Source organism: Artibeus jamaicensis, unplaced genomic scaffold (assembly GCF_021234435.1).
Source record: "Artibeus jamaicensis isolate MK-2021 breed Jamaican fruit bat unplaced genomic scaffold, CSHL_Jam_final contig_511, whole genome shotgun sequence".
Lineage (NCBI taxonomy): Eukaryota > Metazoa > Chordata > Mammalia > Chiroptera > Phyllostomidae > Artibeus > Artibeus jamaicensis.
Genome location: NW_026521866.1, coordinates 86,731 through 103,511, shown reverse-complemented (window position 1 = coordinate 103,511; position 16,781 = coordinate 86,731). Strand labels below are relative to the sequence as shown.

Here is a 16,781-nt window from a genome sequence, read left to right as displayed (position 1 = left end):
ATCATAGGGAAAAAGGCCTGACTGGTATTGCCTGGATGGGCGTCACTCCGCAAAGGGAATGGCTGCCCATTGAATTCCTGGCCAGGGTACACACTTGGTTTGCCAGCCAGGTCCCATTTGCAGGGTTGGGGATATTTGAAAGGCAACCCTCTCATTCTCCCCTCTTCCCCCCTCTCTAAAAATAATAAATAAAATCTTAAAAAAAAAAGAATACTAGAAAATGAGTACAATGATTGATATAAAAATGCTTTCTCAATAGAGAAATGCTTTCTCTACTTCTGTTATAGCAAAATACAAACAACTAAAAAGCCCGACATAGGGAGGTTTTAAATAAATATTAAGAATTCTAACAAAAATCCTATTTCCTAAAAATAATGACATAGAAAATTAATAACATAAAAAAATTCATAAGGTACTTCCCTGGCTGGTGTGGCTCAGTGGATTGAGCGCTGGACTGTGAAGCACAGGGACCACAGTTCAATTACCAGAAGGGCACATGCCTGCGTTTCAGGCCAAGTCCTCAGCAGGAGGTGCCCAAGAGGCAACCACACATTGATGTTTCTCTCCCTTTCTTTCTGCCTGCCTTTCCCTCTCTAAAAATAAATAAATAAAATCTTTTAAAAAATTCATCAGGTACAAAACAAAACTTATCACCTCCACTGTTAATCCTATATCTCCTTCAAATTTCCCTGTGCATCAAACTAAATACCGCCAATCTCAAAACAGCTTAAATATTTTATCCTTTCCTTACTACTTTGTCACATACTTTTATTTAAAATTTTATAAAAAAGAGCCTTGAAAATTGGTCTTTAGGCCTATGTAGTTACATACTGGAAAATTTAGTGAGGCACACTCTGGCTGACCTGTAATTTAGTACATGGACATGAGCTTATATTACATACACAGACACTGCTACCCCCAAAAGAAGTGTTTTAAAGCCCAAACCATTGAACACAACAGATTACTATTGTTTGAGAACAGTTAGGAAAAAACATGTTATCAAATAAAAGAAAACATAAGAGCTTCGGATGAATTTTTTTAAAGATTTGTATACAGCCCATCACTATGTCACTTACTAACATGTAACCTTGCCCAAGTCACAATTTTTTAAGCCTCAATTTCTGCACCTATAAAACTGGGATATTCACTTAGTGGAGTTTTTTGAAGTTCAAATAATGAAGTTTCTCTTAAAGTACTATATAACCTGTTAAAGCGTTACCCCATCTTCTTAGCTGACATGTGGATAAAGTATTTAACAACTAAGAAGTAGAAGATTTAAACAACTGCATTTTTAAGAATTAAAACAATTTAAAAATCACACTGTTCTAGATCAGTGTATTATGCCATTGGTATTTTAATAGGGCTTGCATTCAACCTATAGATTGCTTTGGGTAGAATGGATATTTTAAAGAGGCTACTTCTTCCAATCCAAGGACAAAGTATATGCTTCCATTCATTTGTATCTTCCTCCATTTCTTTCTTCAGTGTTCTACAGTTTTCCAAGTGCAGGTCTTTCACCTCCTTGGTTAAATTTATTCCTAAGTACTTTATTCCTAACTAACAAGCAAAATAGGACCAGAGACATGGAAACCTGGAACAGACTGACAGAAGCCAGAGGGCATGGGGGAGGGGGATAAGGGTGAGAAAGAGGAGAAAGGAACTAGTCAAAGAACATGAAAGAATGACCCATGGACATGGACAATAGTGTGGGGACTGACTGTGGGAGCAAGGGTTGGGCTGGATGGAGGTGGGCAATGGGGGAAAAATTGGGACAACTGAAAAAGAAATAAAAAAAATAAATAAAATTTAAAAAATAAATTACATTTGTTTGTAAGCAATGCCCCCCCCCCCACCCCACTGCAAAAAATCAGGCCTTTTAATATGCTCTAACAAAGAGTCATTCTCAACGGGCACAAAAAGAACAAATTACTGAGTTTCTTGCATTTGCACATTATTTTTTTTACTTCTACCACTCAGACAAGCCTCTCTCCTGCCCCTCTCGAAAGAGAGAGACGATGAACATTATTTTTTGGTACTTATATATATATCCACATAAGACTGCTGATTTTTCTCATGTAAGTGTAATATATTTTAAATAGTTAAAAAATATCACCTCCTTCCTCTCTACTGAATTCAACATACAAATTTCTCTTTTACTTAAAGTGGGAAAGGAGGAAGCAGTAATGTTGATAGATAATTTTCCATAGGTATCAGGTCTCTGCACATCTTCTAACCATCTTCTGGCACTAAACATTAGTAAGTTTTGTTTCAGACTACCGTTTCAAGGATCTTTGTAAAGAATGTCTCCCTCTGGGGCAAAGGTTGAGCAGGTATTCTTGCAGCTGTGGTTGGACTCCACCGTGGTGATGCATAACATTCACTTGGGCTGCTCCAAGTCACTCCTATGGTATTTTAAGGTGAAGGGGAACCAACATGAACATGAAGCTCATGCTGCCTGCTGTGCTCTGAGTAATAAAGTCCTGCATCTCTGACTCAGGAGTCTCAGCCAGCAACCACAAAACTGAGGCAGGCTAACTTGTTTGCTTGCAAGTAGAGTAAAATCTCAGAGCCTTGACAGTTCTTGACAAGAAGGTCAAATCTACAAACACCCAGTCTCCATGTTGTGCTGATTTTTCAAAATATAGAAAACTATTATAATATAAAGAATAGTATATAAAGAATAAAGGAATAAATAATATGAACATAGAGATATTATAAAAGAAAACAATTAACAGTAGCTATCTCTAAAGAGGGGGACCAAGGATCTGGAATGCGAGGAACATTTACTCATAATATATGCAACATATATTAATAAACTTACCTTTATCCTTATTCTTTACTAATATATTAACATATACTTTGTATTTAATATATATACTTACATACTGTTTGAATTATTTGCCATGTATGTGTATCACATTTCAATTTTTTAAATGAAAATCCTTCCTCCTCTTCCTCTCTTACTATCACCATTCTATTTCATTTCAGGTCTGTGCGTTACTCTAACAGTTTTCTAGCTGACCCTTCCCCGATCCAAATCATTCTGTCTAATGTCACCAAACTAATCTTTAAAATACTTTTCTGCTGATGGTGCATGTGATGTTCAAAAGGACCAATACCAAATAGAACTGTCAATCTCACTGTTTCTAAGAACTACATCTTCACATTCCAATACCTCAGAAATCGGTTTCCATCACTTGTCTAAGATTCCATAAATACCCTATGTGCATAGAGACAATTCAGCAAGATGGTTAAAAAGTGGCTCCAGAGCCACTTTCCTCCTTTGTGAAATTGGAATAATAGTACATACTTCATAGGACTATTGTGAGGATTAAAAGAGAAAATCCATGTAAAGTGTTTAATGGTGTTACCTTGCAGGTAGTATGTACTATATTAGCTATTATATATTAGCTATAATTACATATTAGCTATCATTAACTATAAGAAGTACTCTGTGTCAGCCACTAAGCTTTATATACACTATTTAATCCTTATAACTTTCATGAAATGTATTATATCCAGAAAATAGAGACTCAAACAAGTTACGAATACTTATAAAGGTCACATCACTAATAAGTGCCAGAACTCATTTTAGATCTTAGTAGTAATGACAAAAAAGGCCATGACCTTATTATTAACCCTTTGAATGTAACTATTTGATGTTATCAGAGCTTTAAAACAGTGATTTTCAACTGGTGTGCTGTAAGTATTTTTAAAACATGTAATACCTATTTATTTAGTCAGGGACACTGAGCTCTTTTCCCTTAGCTTGTCATATTTAAAAAAAAAATTACAACAGCCGACACAACAATAGCCACCTGGTATGAATGCCCTGTCTTAAGCCACAAATATATAGGTCATATAACAGAGTTGCATCCTATAGGTCATGTTGAATAAGGTTTCATCTGCTCGGTTAATTCTTGGTACCAGAAATCCTTTATTACAACCACAGACACTTGATTTTTTAAAAAGTCACTTTGGCACGGGCTGGTGTGGCTCAGTGGATTGAGGGCCAGCCTGCAAACCAAAGGGTGGCTAGTTTGATTCCAGGTCAGGGCACATGTCTGGGTTGTGGACTCGGGACATGCAAGAGGCAATCACGCACTGATGTTTCTCTCCCTCTCTCCTCCTGTCTAAAAATAAAAATTTTTTTTTGTTTAAGTTACTTTGGAGCAAAAATGGTAGATAATTACTATTTTTTGTAAGTCAATAAAATTTATACCTATTTTTTACCAGATCAGTAAAAAATGAACTTTTTTGGTGTGCTACAGGATTTTAGTAATTAGTTTATGTGTGCCACAAGAAGAAAAAGGTTAAAAATCAATGCTTTCGAAGGACAGAGTAGGTCTAAGAAACCCAAGAATTTAATTAAGAAAACCAGACATACATATATAGGCCAACAAATTGGAAATGAAAAGGCCTGCCTCCTTTGGCTATGTTCCTATTTAGACAGAGAAGGATGAATGTATATGCTATATATAAATCAAGCTATTTACTGTTTTTTTATTTTTTTATATACAGTAAATGCCACTCTTCTGTTCCTATAGAAAATCTAAATATATAAAAATTGCATAGCATTTCAGCAACTGAATTTCAATGACTGAAGTTAACTTCTTCAAAATAACAGAAAAAGGGCTCAAATAATTTGCTTATACAGGGCCCAGCAGAAGTAATGCCTGCTTGAGTGTGGTTGGTAGGATAATAATATGGGTGTAACAATTTATAGTTTTAATTTGAACATTTCACCTAAAATATCATATGTTGTGCTTGACTATGATATTTTTGTTACAGAATTACATGCTTATGATTTTATAAGATTTTGTAATAAAGAGGGGCGTTATTTGTGCCACTGTACAACAAAAGAAGCAATCAAAATGAGAGTAAACTGATAAATATTAGCCCTCATTTTTAACAAGTTAGCACATGACTATTTTTCTCATTTAAAAATTTTTTCTTTTTTTAAATATATTTTATTGATTATGCCATTACAGTTGTTCTATTCCCCCCTTTATTCCCCTCCATCCTGCACACCCTCCCCCACCATTTCCCCCTTTAGTTTATGACCACGTGTCTCAAGTTCTTTAGATTCTATATTTCCCATACTATTCTTGCCCTACCCCCTATCTATTTTCTACCTATCATCTATGCTACTTATTTTCTGTACCTTCTCCCCCTTCTCCTTCTCCCACTCCCCTGTTGCTAACCCTCCATGTGATCTTCATTTCTATGGTTCTGCTCCTGATCTAGCTGTCCTCTTAGTATGCTTTTGTTTTAGGTGTGGTTGTTAATAACTGTGAGTTTGCTGTCCTTTCACTGTTCATCTTTTTTTTTCCTTAGGTAAGTTCCTTTAACATTTCATAAAATAAGGGTTTGGTGATGATGAACTCCTTGAATTTGATCTTATCTGAGAAGCACTTATATGCCCTTCCATTCTAAATGAAAGCTTTGCTGGATAAATTAATCTTGGATGTAGGTCTTTGGATTTCATGACTTGGAATACTTCTTTCCAGCCCCTTCTTGCCTGTAAGGTCTCTTTTGAGAAATCTGCTGACAGTCTGATGGGAACTCCTTTGTAGGTGACTGTCCCTTTATCTCTTGCTGCTTCTAGGATTCTCTCCTTCATTTTAATCTTAGCTAATATAATGATGATGTGGCTTGGTGTGTTCCTTCTTGGGTCCAACTTCTTTGGGACTCTCGGAGCTTCCTGGACTTCCTGGAAGTCTATTGCCTTTGCCAGATTGGGGAAGTTCTCTTTTATTATTTGTTCAAATAAATTTTCCACTTGTGGCTGTTCCTCTTCCCCTTCTGGTACCCCTATAATTTGGATGTTGGAACATTTAAAGATGTCCTGGAGGTTCCTTAGCCTCTCCTCATTTTTTTGAATTCTTGTTTCTTCATCCTTTTCTGTTTGGTCATTTTCCTTCCTTCTGCTCCACTCCCTTGATTTGAGTCCCAGTTTCCTTTCCATCACTATAGGTTTCCTGTGCATTTCCCTTCATTTCAATTAGTTTAGCCTTCATGTGCTCCTCTAATTTGTGACTAAAATCAACCAGTTCTGTGAGCATCCTGATCACCAGTGTTTTGAACTGTGCATCTGATAGGTTGGCTATTTCTTCATTGCTTAGAGTTATTGGCTCTGGGGCTCTGAGCTGTTCTTGAGCCATGTTTTGATCTGTTTGCACCTGTTATGTATGAGGAGAGGAGCCTTAGGTGTTCACCAGGGCAGGGCCGCCCAAGTCGTTGGTTTGTGATGCTGTATATGGGGGCAGGGTCAGAGAGGGGCAATATCGGTCCCCTCTGCTCCTTCCCGCTGCTGGGGCCTACCCAGTCTGTCTCACTGCTCACTCCTTCACTGGTTTATCTGTGCACAAATGTGTGACCGTGGTCAGCCTGCCGCCTTGTGCCTTCACTGGGTTTGCCCGTCACCACCCCCACATCTGGGATCTGCCCTTGGCTGCCTGCACGCCTGGGTCGGGGGATCTTTTTTGCCCCACCTGCTCCGCTGCTGGCTCCACCCCTCTTTATGGGTCTGGCTGAGTGTTTAGTTGTTGTTGGACTCCTGTACTGTTCAATTTTCTGTGGTTTGGCTGTGTTGTTTTTTTTTTTAACTAAAACTTTGTTGTCTTTAAACTTGGTTGTGCAAGAAGGCACAGTGTTTCTACCTATGCCTCCATCTTGGAGGAAGTCCAGAACATGACTATTTCTAAGACCCCTGTTTTGGGTTATTTTTAGGAACTTCATCTACTTTATATCCATTATAATAACCATGTCACTTTCAATAAAAATAAGATATTACACTTCCAGTCAAGATGGAGGCATAAGTAAACACACCTCGCCTCCTGGCACAACAACAGCAAAAATTACAACTAGACTACAAAACAAATTATCACCTGAACTGTCAAAAAATCAAATTGTATGGAGGTTCAACAACCAAGGATTTAAAGAAGCCATGTTCATCTAGACAAGTAGAAGGGGTGGAGAGGCAGAGGCATGGAGGCATGGAGAGGCACAGAGACAGAAATGGCAGTCCCACGTCTATCCACATAGGTGTGGCGGATAAAACCTGGAAAGGATACCTCAGGATTGTATCAGCCCCAGATGAGACCATACAACCCAGGGTTCCTGCACCAGGAAGATAAGTCCCCATTATGTTCTGGCTATAAAAAACAGCAGGGACTACGGTGGAGGAAGAAACTGTGGGATTATCAGGAGACTCCTCCTAAAGGGTCCACAATGGACTTAGGACTTTGGCAGACTCAGCCCTTCTGGAATATTCAGCACCAGGGCAATAGCTGGAAGGGCGCTAGGGTTATATGGGGAGAAATCTAAAAGAAAAAAAGAAAGAAAGAAAAAAAAAGATAGATCTACAAGGAACCAACATTGGACAGTGGAGGGAATTAAGCTGAGAATTAAATCAACAAGTTGAAACATAAGAGGAAAAGTAGTATTCAATCAGAACAGCAAGAAGAAAAAAGAATTAAAAAAAACAAGGATAGACTAAGGAGGCTCTGAGACATCTTCAAATGTATCAACATCTGACTTGCTTGTAGGGGTGCCAGAAGGAGAAGAGAAAGAGCAAGAAGTTAAAAACTTACCTGTAAAAATAATGGAATAAAACGTCCCTAATTTGGTGAAAAAAATAGAAATACAAGTCCAGGAAGCACAAACAAGATAGACACAAAGAAGACTACACCAAAACATTTCATAATTAAGATGCCAAAGATCAAAGATGAAGAGAGAATCTTAAAAGAAACACAAGAAAAGCAAATAGTTACCTACAAAGGAGTTCCCACGAGACTAACAGTTGATTCTTCAAAAGACTGCAGGCTAGAAGGGACTGGCAAGAAGTATTAAAAGTGATGAAAAGCAAGGACCTAATACCTAGATTTCTCTACCCAGCAAAGCTATCATTTAGAATGGAAGGGCAGGTAAAGTTCTTCCCAGACAAGGTAAAATTAAAGGAGTTCACCGTCACCAAGCTCTTATTATATGAAATGCTAAAGGAAATTACATAATAAAAATATGACCAAAACAATGAACATTAAAATGGCAATAAATTCACAACTATCAACAAAACTGAATCTAAAAAACAAACTAAGTAAACTAGGAGAACTGGAACAAAATCATAGATAGGGAGATCATTTGGCTGGTTATCAGTTGGGAGGGGGAAAGAGGAGAATGGGGGAAAAGGTACAGGGATTAAAAAGTACAAATTGGTATGTAACAAAATAGACAGGGGGATGTTAAAAAGTATAGGAAATGGAGTAGCCAAAGAACATATGCATAACTCATGGACATGAACTAATGGGGGGAATTGCTGGAGGGAATGGGGGTATGAGGTGAAATGGTGCAAAGGGGAAAATATTGGAACTGTAATAGCATAATCAATAAAATATATTAAAAAAAATAAAAATAGGAAAAGACCAAAAAAAGAAATAAGATATTAAGTTTGAATTAACATCTTTATGCTATTTAATAATCCATTTGAATTCAGTTTCACTTTGGAATAAAGAGCCATTCCAGGAACAATAGATCTTAGAACCTGAATAAAACAATTTAACTAGAAAAGGATAAAATCATGTTCTACTACTAACTACTATTTCTACAATAAATATTTTAACATCTTTATTTTACTATAACAGCACATTAAATTGATGTTAGTAAAGACTAGATCACTTTTCTGGGTTGCAAATCATGGTTCAGAACCTTAACTGACAAAGAAATTTTCCAAAATTTCTCCCAAGATACATATTTTTTAAAAGATTTTATTTATTTATCTTTAGAGGGGAAGGGAAGGAGAGAAATGTCAATGTATTGTTGCCCCTTGTGCATCCCCTGCTGGGAACTGGCCTGCAACCCAGGTACGTGCCCTGACTGGGAATCAAACCGTGATCCTTTGGTTCGCAGGCCCGTGCTCAATCCACTGAGCTACACCAGCCAGGTCCCAAGATACATATTTTTAATACCCTGATAAATTTATTAGCCATCTTAGGTACATAATTCCACAGTTTAATCCCAAACAACTGCTTCTCTACAGAAAGAGTTCATAGATTTGTCATCTATAAATAGGTAGGTTCTATACTATTTTACCTCTGAAATTATCGTATAAGTTTGCCTACTATACTGATCCCCAAGGACACATATTAAAACTGTTGTTTTTTTTCTATGCAGAGAAATGCTATGTCATGATTTATTTTGTTTCCTCTTTATGTCGATTTGCTATTCATGACAATTTTTAAAATTATGTCTCATCTTGCTTAAAAAAGGATATAACAATATATTTCTTTCAACCCCATGGTAATTCAATATTAGATAGTCATTGCAGACCAGTGGCCTAAACCATGATCATGAAAAACATCCCAGGGTCCCCTTCTTTCTCTCAATTTAGTCAGTCACCAAGTCTTACCCATTCTAGTAAAACAGTTTTTAAATCCTGTTTTTTTCACTACTTCATGTTTCTTGAGTCTATCCCGAGTTCAAACACTTTCATTTCTCTCCTGGATTGCTTCCATAGCCTTCTAAATGGTCTCCTGACTTCCAGTCTCACCTTTCGCCACATTTCCAGGGATTTTGGGGAGCAGTGGCAGGGATCAATTATACTACTCACCTACTTAAAATCATTCCTTGCCTACAGAATAAAATCTAAACGCTGTGGTATGAGATACAAGGCCTTTGTGACTTTGTCCAGCCTCATCTTCCACAACAGGTCATTCCTTGTCCATACTGCCATGCTCTTTAACATCACTGTCCTTGTACATAAGAGCTTCCTATACCTACATTAGGTCACCATATACCTCCCTCATCCATCATGACCAATGTTAACCTCCTTTTACCCCTCTAAAGCCCCTGAACCACCATCTCTTTTCTCTAAGCAAAGTGAAATCACTTTATAGCACCTATTAAATTTAAATCTTCACCACACATACCAATCTCCCTCAGTAAACTTGAGCAATTTCAGAAAGGTAGGTTAAAATTTTTTAAAAAACAGGACTTGCAAACAAACCCAATTTAGGCTCATACCATGTAATTCTGGGCATATTTGCCTGGGTTATCTTTAGATGTCTCACCTAAAAATGGGATAACATCTAGCCAAGTATCCCACACATAAAGCCACTTTCCCTTTCCCCTGACAAGGCAAAGCAAAAAGTGTATATAAACATGGTCCTTAATGTTTATTGAATGAAAGAAATTTCCTACCACTGATTTATAACATGCTTCCTGACCTAACTCCAAAAATGGTAAGTCAAGGTTTCACAGTGGAAAATCATATTGACAGGGTCAATAAACCTATAATTTATTACACAATGTACTGGCCTGATATTAAATAGTGCCCAAAGAGAAGGTAAGTTCCACTGTTCGTATCTTTGAAATGGAGATTGACTTCACACCTCCAATATAAAGATCCGAATTTGTAGTGTGCCAATAATGGCCTACTGAAACTCACTGAATAGACTTAAAAATTGGTCCATTTTCTCTTTCCCCTAAACTGCTTAGGGCTGTAGCAGGCAGAATAATGATGCCCCCATGCCCTTCGAAGCTGTGAATATGTTAATATCCACAGCAAAAGAGAAGTATGTTTGCAGATGGAATTAAGGTTGCTAACCAGTTGACCTTAAAATGGGGAGATTATTCTAGATTATCACAGCCCAAGGTAGTCTCTCAGGACCCTTAAAATTTGGAAGAGGGAGCAAAGTCAGAGAAGGATATACGACAAATGGTGGAAGCAAGATCAGAGTGATGTGACGTGATGTGATGTGACATGAAGTGCTGTGGGAGCCTGACGCCCTTGCTGGCCTTCAGAAGGCGGTCGAGATTCAACAAATAAAGACAACTTCTAGAAGCTGGAAAAGCCAAGAAACAGATTCTTCCCTACAGCCTCCAGAAAGAAATATAGCTTTGTCAACACCTTAATTTTAGACCAGTTGGACCCATGTCAGACTTTTAACCTACAGAATCATAAAACGGTAAATTTGTGTTATGTCACCAAACTTGTGGTAATTTGTTATAGCAGTAATAGCAAACTAATACAAATGCCTTTTTTTTTTTTAATTTTAAGAAGTCCTTTAGAGTCTTTAAGGCAAAATGTAGATACCCTAGGACATTGCAAAATCAGGTTTAAAAATCTCTAATGGAATGAGAGAATGTTTCATTCTACAAAACTTGGAATTTAGAAAAAAAATGCTACCACAGAAGTTTCTCCTTCTAGTATAACTGATGGAGTAGATATTATCCATCTAAACCACTCATGTTATTTTAAAATCTGGAGAAATTATTTTAATAAATAAAAGAACAAAAAACTTTTTGAAGGCATTAGAGAAAAATCAAATGCACTCAAGCTCAAGAGGGGGTGCGTAAACTTAGGAGAAGCCAAAGAAGTATTTTGGAGGTTTTTTTCCCTTACATCTTTTAGCCATAAGGCAGGCCCCAGTCAATTGGGTGCTGGGCAGCTAAAACCCTAAGAGAAAACTTGCAACCTTAATGGCTTGAAGAACCGCAGATGAGTTTGGGACAACTGCAGACATGGAAAAGTAGGAAATCCCAGAAAAGGAAGGGCAAGATAGTAGAAGCCCCAAATTCTGTGGATGACCCCAAACCATGTATGCTCATGAGGCAGACTCCAAGCAGCTCTGCTAAAAGAAATGAACCAATATTTGAGTTGCTGCCCAAAGGGAGTTGGGTAGCAGTTTGAGTACAATCATGTTAACTGTCTACAACTCTTTGGAGGAACTAACAAAATCTAAAGCCTCTAAAATACAGCGTTCACAACATCCAGGATACAATCCAAAATTACTCAACATACAAAACAAAACAAAACAAACAAAAACAACCCATTTCCAAGAAAAAGGACAATCAACAGAGATTACCAAACAATTTTGAAGCTGCCACAACCACACTTAAGGTCATATCTTAAGGAAAATATCATCAATGACTGAAATGATAAACCATAAAAAAAAAAAACAACATAAAAGTTCTAAAACCGAAAACACAATCCTTGAAAATGCTACCACAACCCTCTGATCCCTACTAAACTAAGTAGTGGCTTAGAAGAGAGGGGGTAGCTGTATGTACAGCGATGCTAACATTATAGAAAGTCAAGGGCAGTTACTAAAGAAAAGAAGAAAGTCTCTTCTATCTACTGATCCATAATTCATAATTTTTAGGTAATTCTTGACAATCATTCAATAAGGTATTACAGCACTTTAAAGAAAGAAAAATGAGGGTCAAAGAGATTAAGAAATATGCTCAAGGTCACGCAACTAGTTTTTTCCAAGCACTTCTAGATACAGTACCAAGTTCTTGATAATTTTTAAACTATGATGAGCTAAAAAACCTATGGCTGAAGAAAACAGCAGCTAGCTAATAAAGCAGAAATTGTAAGACAATAAGCAATTTCTTTGAAAATGTAAATAGTTTCTTTAAAGGTTTCTCTTTTAGGAAAGCAATTTTATTAGGGACCTCTTTAATCACACTTATCCTGATCTTTCCTAGGTCATATGACATCCCACTATTTGTAAAAGTAGAGGAAGGGTCTAATTATATAAGTTACAGAACATATAATGGAATGCTGTGCTTCATTAAAAATGACAGTATAGAAATGTTCACTGCCCTGGCTGGTGTAGCTCAGTGGATTGAGCACGGGCCTGTGAAGCAAAGGGTCGCTGGTTCAATTCCCAGTTAGGCCACATGCCTGGATTGCAGGCCAAGTCCCCAGTAGGGGACATGTGACAGGCGACCACACTGATGTTTCTCTCCTACTCTTTCTCCTTCCCTTCCCCTCTCTCTAAAAATAAATAAATAAAATTAAAAAAAAAAAAGAAATGTTTACTGATAAAGAAAGCTGATCAAAATGTACTATGGGAAAACACAGGCTAAAAAACAGTGTGAACAATATCATCTGATTTTTTAAATTTCATGAGGTCTGTTAATTGCACTTCAAAATGTTAAACATTTTGGTAATTTCCAAATTGATGAGACAATGGGTGATTTTCATTTTTTATTTTATTTTATTTGTTGTTCTTAACGTTATGTTTTTCCTACAATGTATTACTTGTGTAAAAACTTGTAAATCACACCATCATGCTATATACCTTAAAATTCTATAGTGATGTCAATTATTTCTCAATAAAATTGGAAAAAAAACCCAAAACTTAAACATTCATCAACTCAACAAATACTTATTGGGCATATATTATATACCAGGTAATGATTATTAAAAAAAGAGAGAAAGTTGCAGAAACTTGATAGAAATGGTCTTCTACTACCTGAAGTTATTGTTCTTTTTCACTGTTAACACTGCTTTTCAATTTATACCCTCTAACCTCCTTCCTCAAAAACAGAAGAAACTAAAATCTATTTATACTCTAATTCTACTTTTCCTACTAGTAGACAAGGCCTGATCCTCATAGGCCATCACGAGGGGTTCTGTAACAGCCTCTAATCTATTTAATCTTCCTTCCTCTGGCTCCAATCAAACTAATTTTCCTTCAATTCTATCCAGTGATCTACCCAGTACAGAAAATTGACCATGTCCTTCTGCTCCTCTAAAACCTTTCACTGACTCTCCATGGCCTCTAAAGTAAAGTCAAATTCTTAGTATGGCATGTAACAGAGTTTCAAGATCTGGACCCAGCCCACCTCTCTCATTTCATCTTGGAACTCTTTACCTATAACAATGGAGTCCAGCAACACTGCTTGTGGCTTTTCATAATATCAACCTTTTCCCTGCCAACTATCAAGTCTTTTCTTATATTATTTTTTCCACCTAGAATACCCTCTCCTCCATCCATTTGATCCCATTCCCCAATCTGTTATCATTGCCTGCATGAAAAATCTCACACCACCTTCAGATCAAATTGTATGACCTTATTCATACTTCTAACACTGCACTTTTACACTCTATTAATCTAAAGTTCCTCCTATACGAGACTATTAACTCCACCAGAACAGGAAATGTTTAAATCGGATTATGTAAATACAAGGAAATAACAGTACCAACCTCAAACAAAATTTAGAATTTAAATATTTAACACGGTGCTTAGCACTTAGTCACCAAATGTTACCTATAGTTACTATCCACATTGTTATTTGGATAACATATGCATGACCCACAGTAGGACCTCAAACGTTTATTATAAGAGTAACCTGTGCAAAATGGAAATGTTCCCATTTTACAACCGAGGAAACTAGGTGAGAAAAATAACAGCCAAAGTCAAAAAGTTAGAAAAGGCAGTTAAGTCACCATCCAGACTCAGGTGTAACTCTGAAGTCCTAAACTTATTCTATACTACATGCACTATCTATATCCTTTTCTCCTGAGAACTGACTCAACCTTTCTATTTTACTGCAAGGACAAGAAGGCTTCTTTCTTTCCGGTAAATGCCCTGCTATAATCGTCATGTCTGTAATCTGCATTTTTAAGTCAACTTGAGTGTTTCAACCTGAGATTCAATTTCCTTGCCTAAAATGAGATGTACTTGGATATCAAAAAAACCATTCAAGCTCTAAAACCCTGTTGTGCAGTATTTGTGGTGCTGTTCTCTTACATCGTTCGTTACGATTATTTACCGAACTTTTCTGATATGCAAGGCACAAATGCAGCAAATGAAACATTATGGTCACCCTTTCTTTGGCCTAAGGAAACGCTCATAAAAATAATCGAGCCAGAGCCTACAATTCCAGAGTTCTCTTCAGAATGCTGCAACCTGTCAGCAACAAGGTCAAGGGGGTTGACATGCAAGTTGCCCCCTTCAGGAGCGGGGCCAAAGGAAACAGATCTGGCCGATCCAGGCGCTAGAGTGAAACAGGATAAAACAGAACAGCAAGCGGAGCCTTCTTCATCCCCTCCGTGACAAAGTTAGGCGTAAACTTCCCAGCCCTGTGCGGGAGGCCACGCATCCGCCGCGGTTAAATTTGCCGACCTTCCCTCGGAGGTCCTAGCTTGCTGTGGAACTGCAACAACCTCTCCGGGGAGAGGGTGAAGGCCGCAGTGTCCTTGCCACCTTCTGAAGGCCTGTCCAAAGCCCAGGGCTCTCGAGAGCTTACAATAAAAGGAGGCAAGGAAAGAGGGAGAAGGGCAGCGGCAGTGCCGGGGCTCATTCCGAGCCTCCTTACCCACTGGGCGGTGAGGCCAGCCGCCCGGGCCCGAAGTGCTGCAGAGAAGAACATGGTGGTCAAAGCTGTTGGTATTTCCCGGCGGCGCCAGACGAAGGGTTCACGGAGCACCCAGGACGCACGACGTGCGCGGCCCAGAGCCAGGCCTGACGTCAGGAGCCGCAAGCCCCGCCCTACGCAGAGGAAGCGTGGGGCGAGGGGAGGGGCGGGGCACGCGAGGGTTGCTGGGACCCAGAGGAGAGGGGAGGAGCGAGGGTCATTTCCTGGGTAGAGGGGAGGGGCGAGGATCATTCAGGGCCCTAAAAGGTTGTGTCTTGCCGGCTTCAATAGGGTCTCATCCTTGAAAGGGAACGGTCTTGAGTGGTGTCTTGGGCTCTTGGAGATTCAAACACGGACTTGGATTTATGGGGTGAGATTCCCTTGTGGAGAGCCTTATAAGGATTTAATCACTTCCTTTTTTATTGTGGTTACTTTAAGAAATATTCCGTTTCAACCCCCTATAAGTCATATTTTACAGATTATGGAATTGAAGATGCGGAAGGTTGCCACCGACCTCCAGATGCCTTGGTTCCCATTCTTTTGCTTGAAGGATGTGTACTGACTTATTTAAGGGTGAAATAACATGATATCTGAAGTCTGCGTCAGAATAATAGAGAGTGGGAGTTATAAATGAAACCGTATTGGCTAAGAGTGGTTGGCTGTTGAGGCCGTGAGGTAGTTCTCCTTACTATTCTCAGTACTTTCGTACATGTTAGAAATTTTCCACAATAAAAAAAAAAATCTTTCTTCTTGATGTTTGTTTGGTCATCTCTGGAAATTTCAACAAGTGCTTATTCAGTAACAGCTATAAAACGGACAGCAGTGTTTCCTGCTGTGTGTGGAGAGTTTGCCAGGCAGTTCTTACACAACTAAAACCAAAACATCACCAATTAAATACATACAAACTTACAACTTAGTGATTAAGTACAAACTTAAAACTAACTGATATGACATGAATTCTTTGAATCTGGTATGCATGTTGTTATATTCTATTAGGGCCTTCTCTAATTCCCTTGTCTAGAGTAGTCTTCATCATAGCTTCGGTAAATATGCTTGCTTCCACTTTCATTACCACTTTTACCTCATCATTATAACCTCCAGAGGTGTAGAAACCTGCCCTTCCCAGCCTGTGCAGTTCAACAGTTGGCAATGTACTTGGCATATGGAAAGCACTGAATATTTGGTGACTGAATGAAAAGCTTGTACGTGGTGCAAGTATCTCTAAAAGGGTTGTGTGTCTCAGGTTGCATTTATGCTTACATGTATGTGTATCAATGAGAGTGCTTTTTGCTACAAGTAACAGGAGACCTAACTAAAGTAGATTAAACATTATTGAATTCATTATCTCACCTGAAAACGATTCCAGAGGTAGAGCAGTTCCAAGATTAGAAAATTCAGTTGCTCAAGGATGTCCTCAAAAACCTGAATGTCTTCCATCTTTCTACTCTGCCATACTCAGCTGTGACTCACAACATAGAATCAGTTCCAAGTATTATGTGTAGATGACAACTTTTCAAGATGAAAAGAATTGTTACTTCTCCAGTGTCCTAAATGTTCCTTCTGCACACTTCTTTGTCTCATTGGTATCCCTATCAAGAAAGATAGTTAAGAGAACAAGCTCTCGAATCGAA

The 16,781-nt window shown here is 38.2% G+C and overlaps 1 protein-coding gene across 1 annotated transcript in view; it reads right to left on the bottom strand.

The window, feature by feature from the left end:
• NDUFV2 (NADH:ubiquinone oxidoreductase core subunit V2) overlaps positions 1-15,282 on the bottom strand; it is a 47,537-nt gene extending 32,255 nt beyond the window's left edge. The window contains exon 1 of the mRNA XM_037143332.2: positions 15,112-15,282. Coding sequence (XP_036999227.2) covers positions 15,112-15,165 — 54 coding nt within the window. The 5' untranslated portion in view covers positions 15,166-15,282. The remainder of the gene's footprint in view (positions 1-15,111) is intronic.
• Between the last annotated feature and the right edge of the window lie 1,499 nt (positions 15,283-16,781).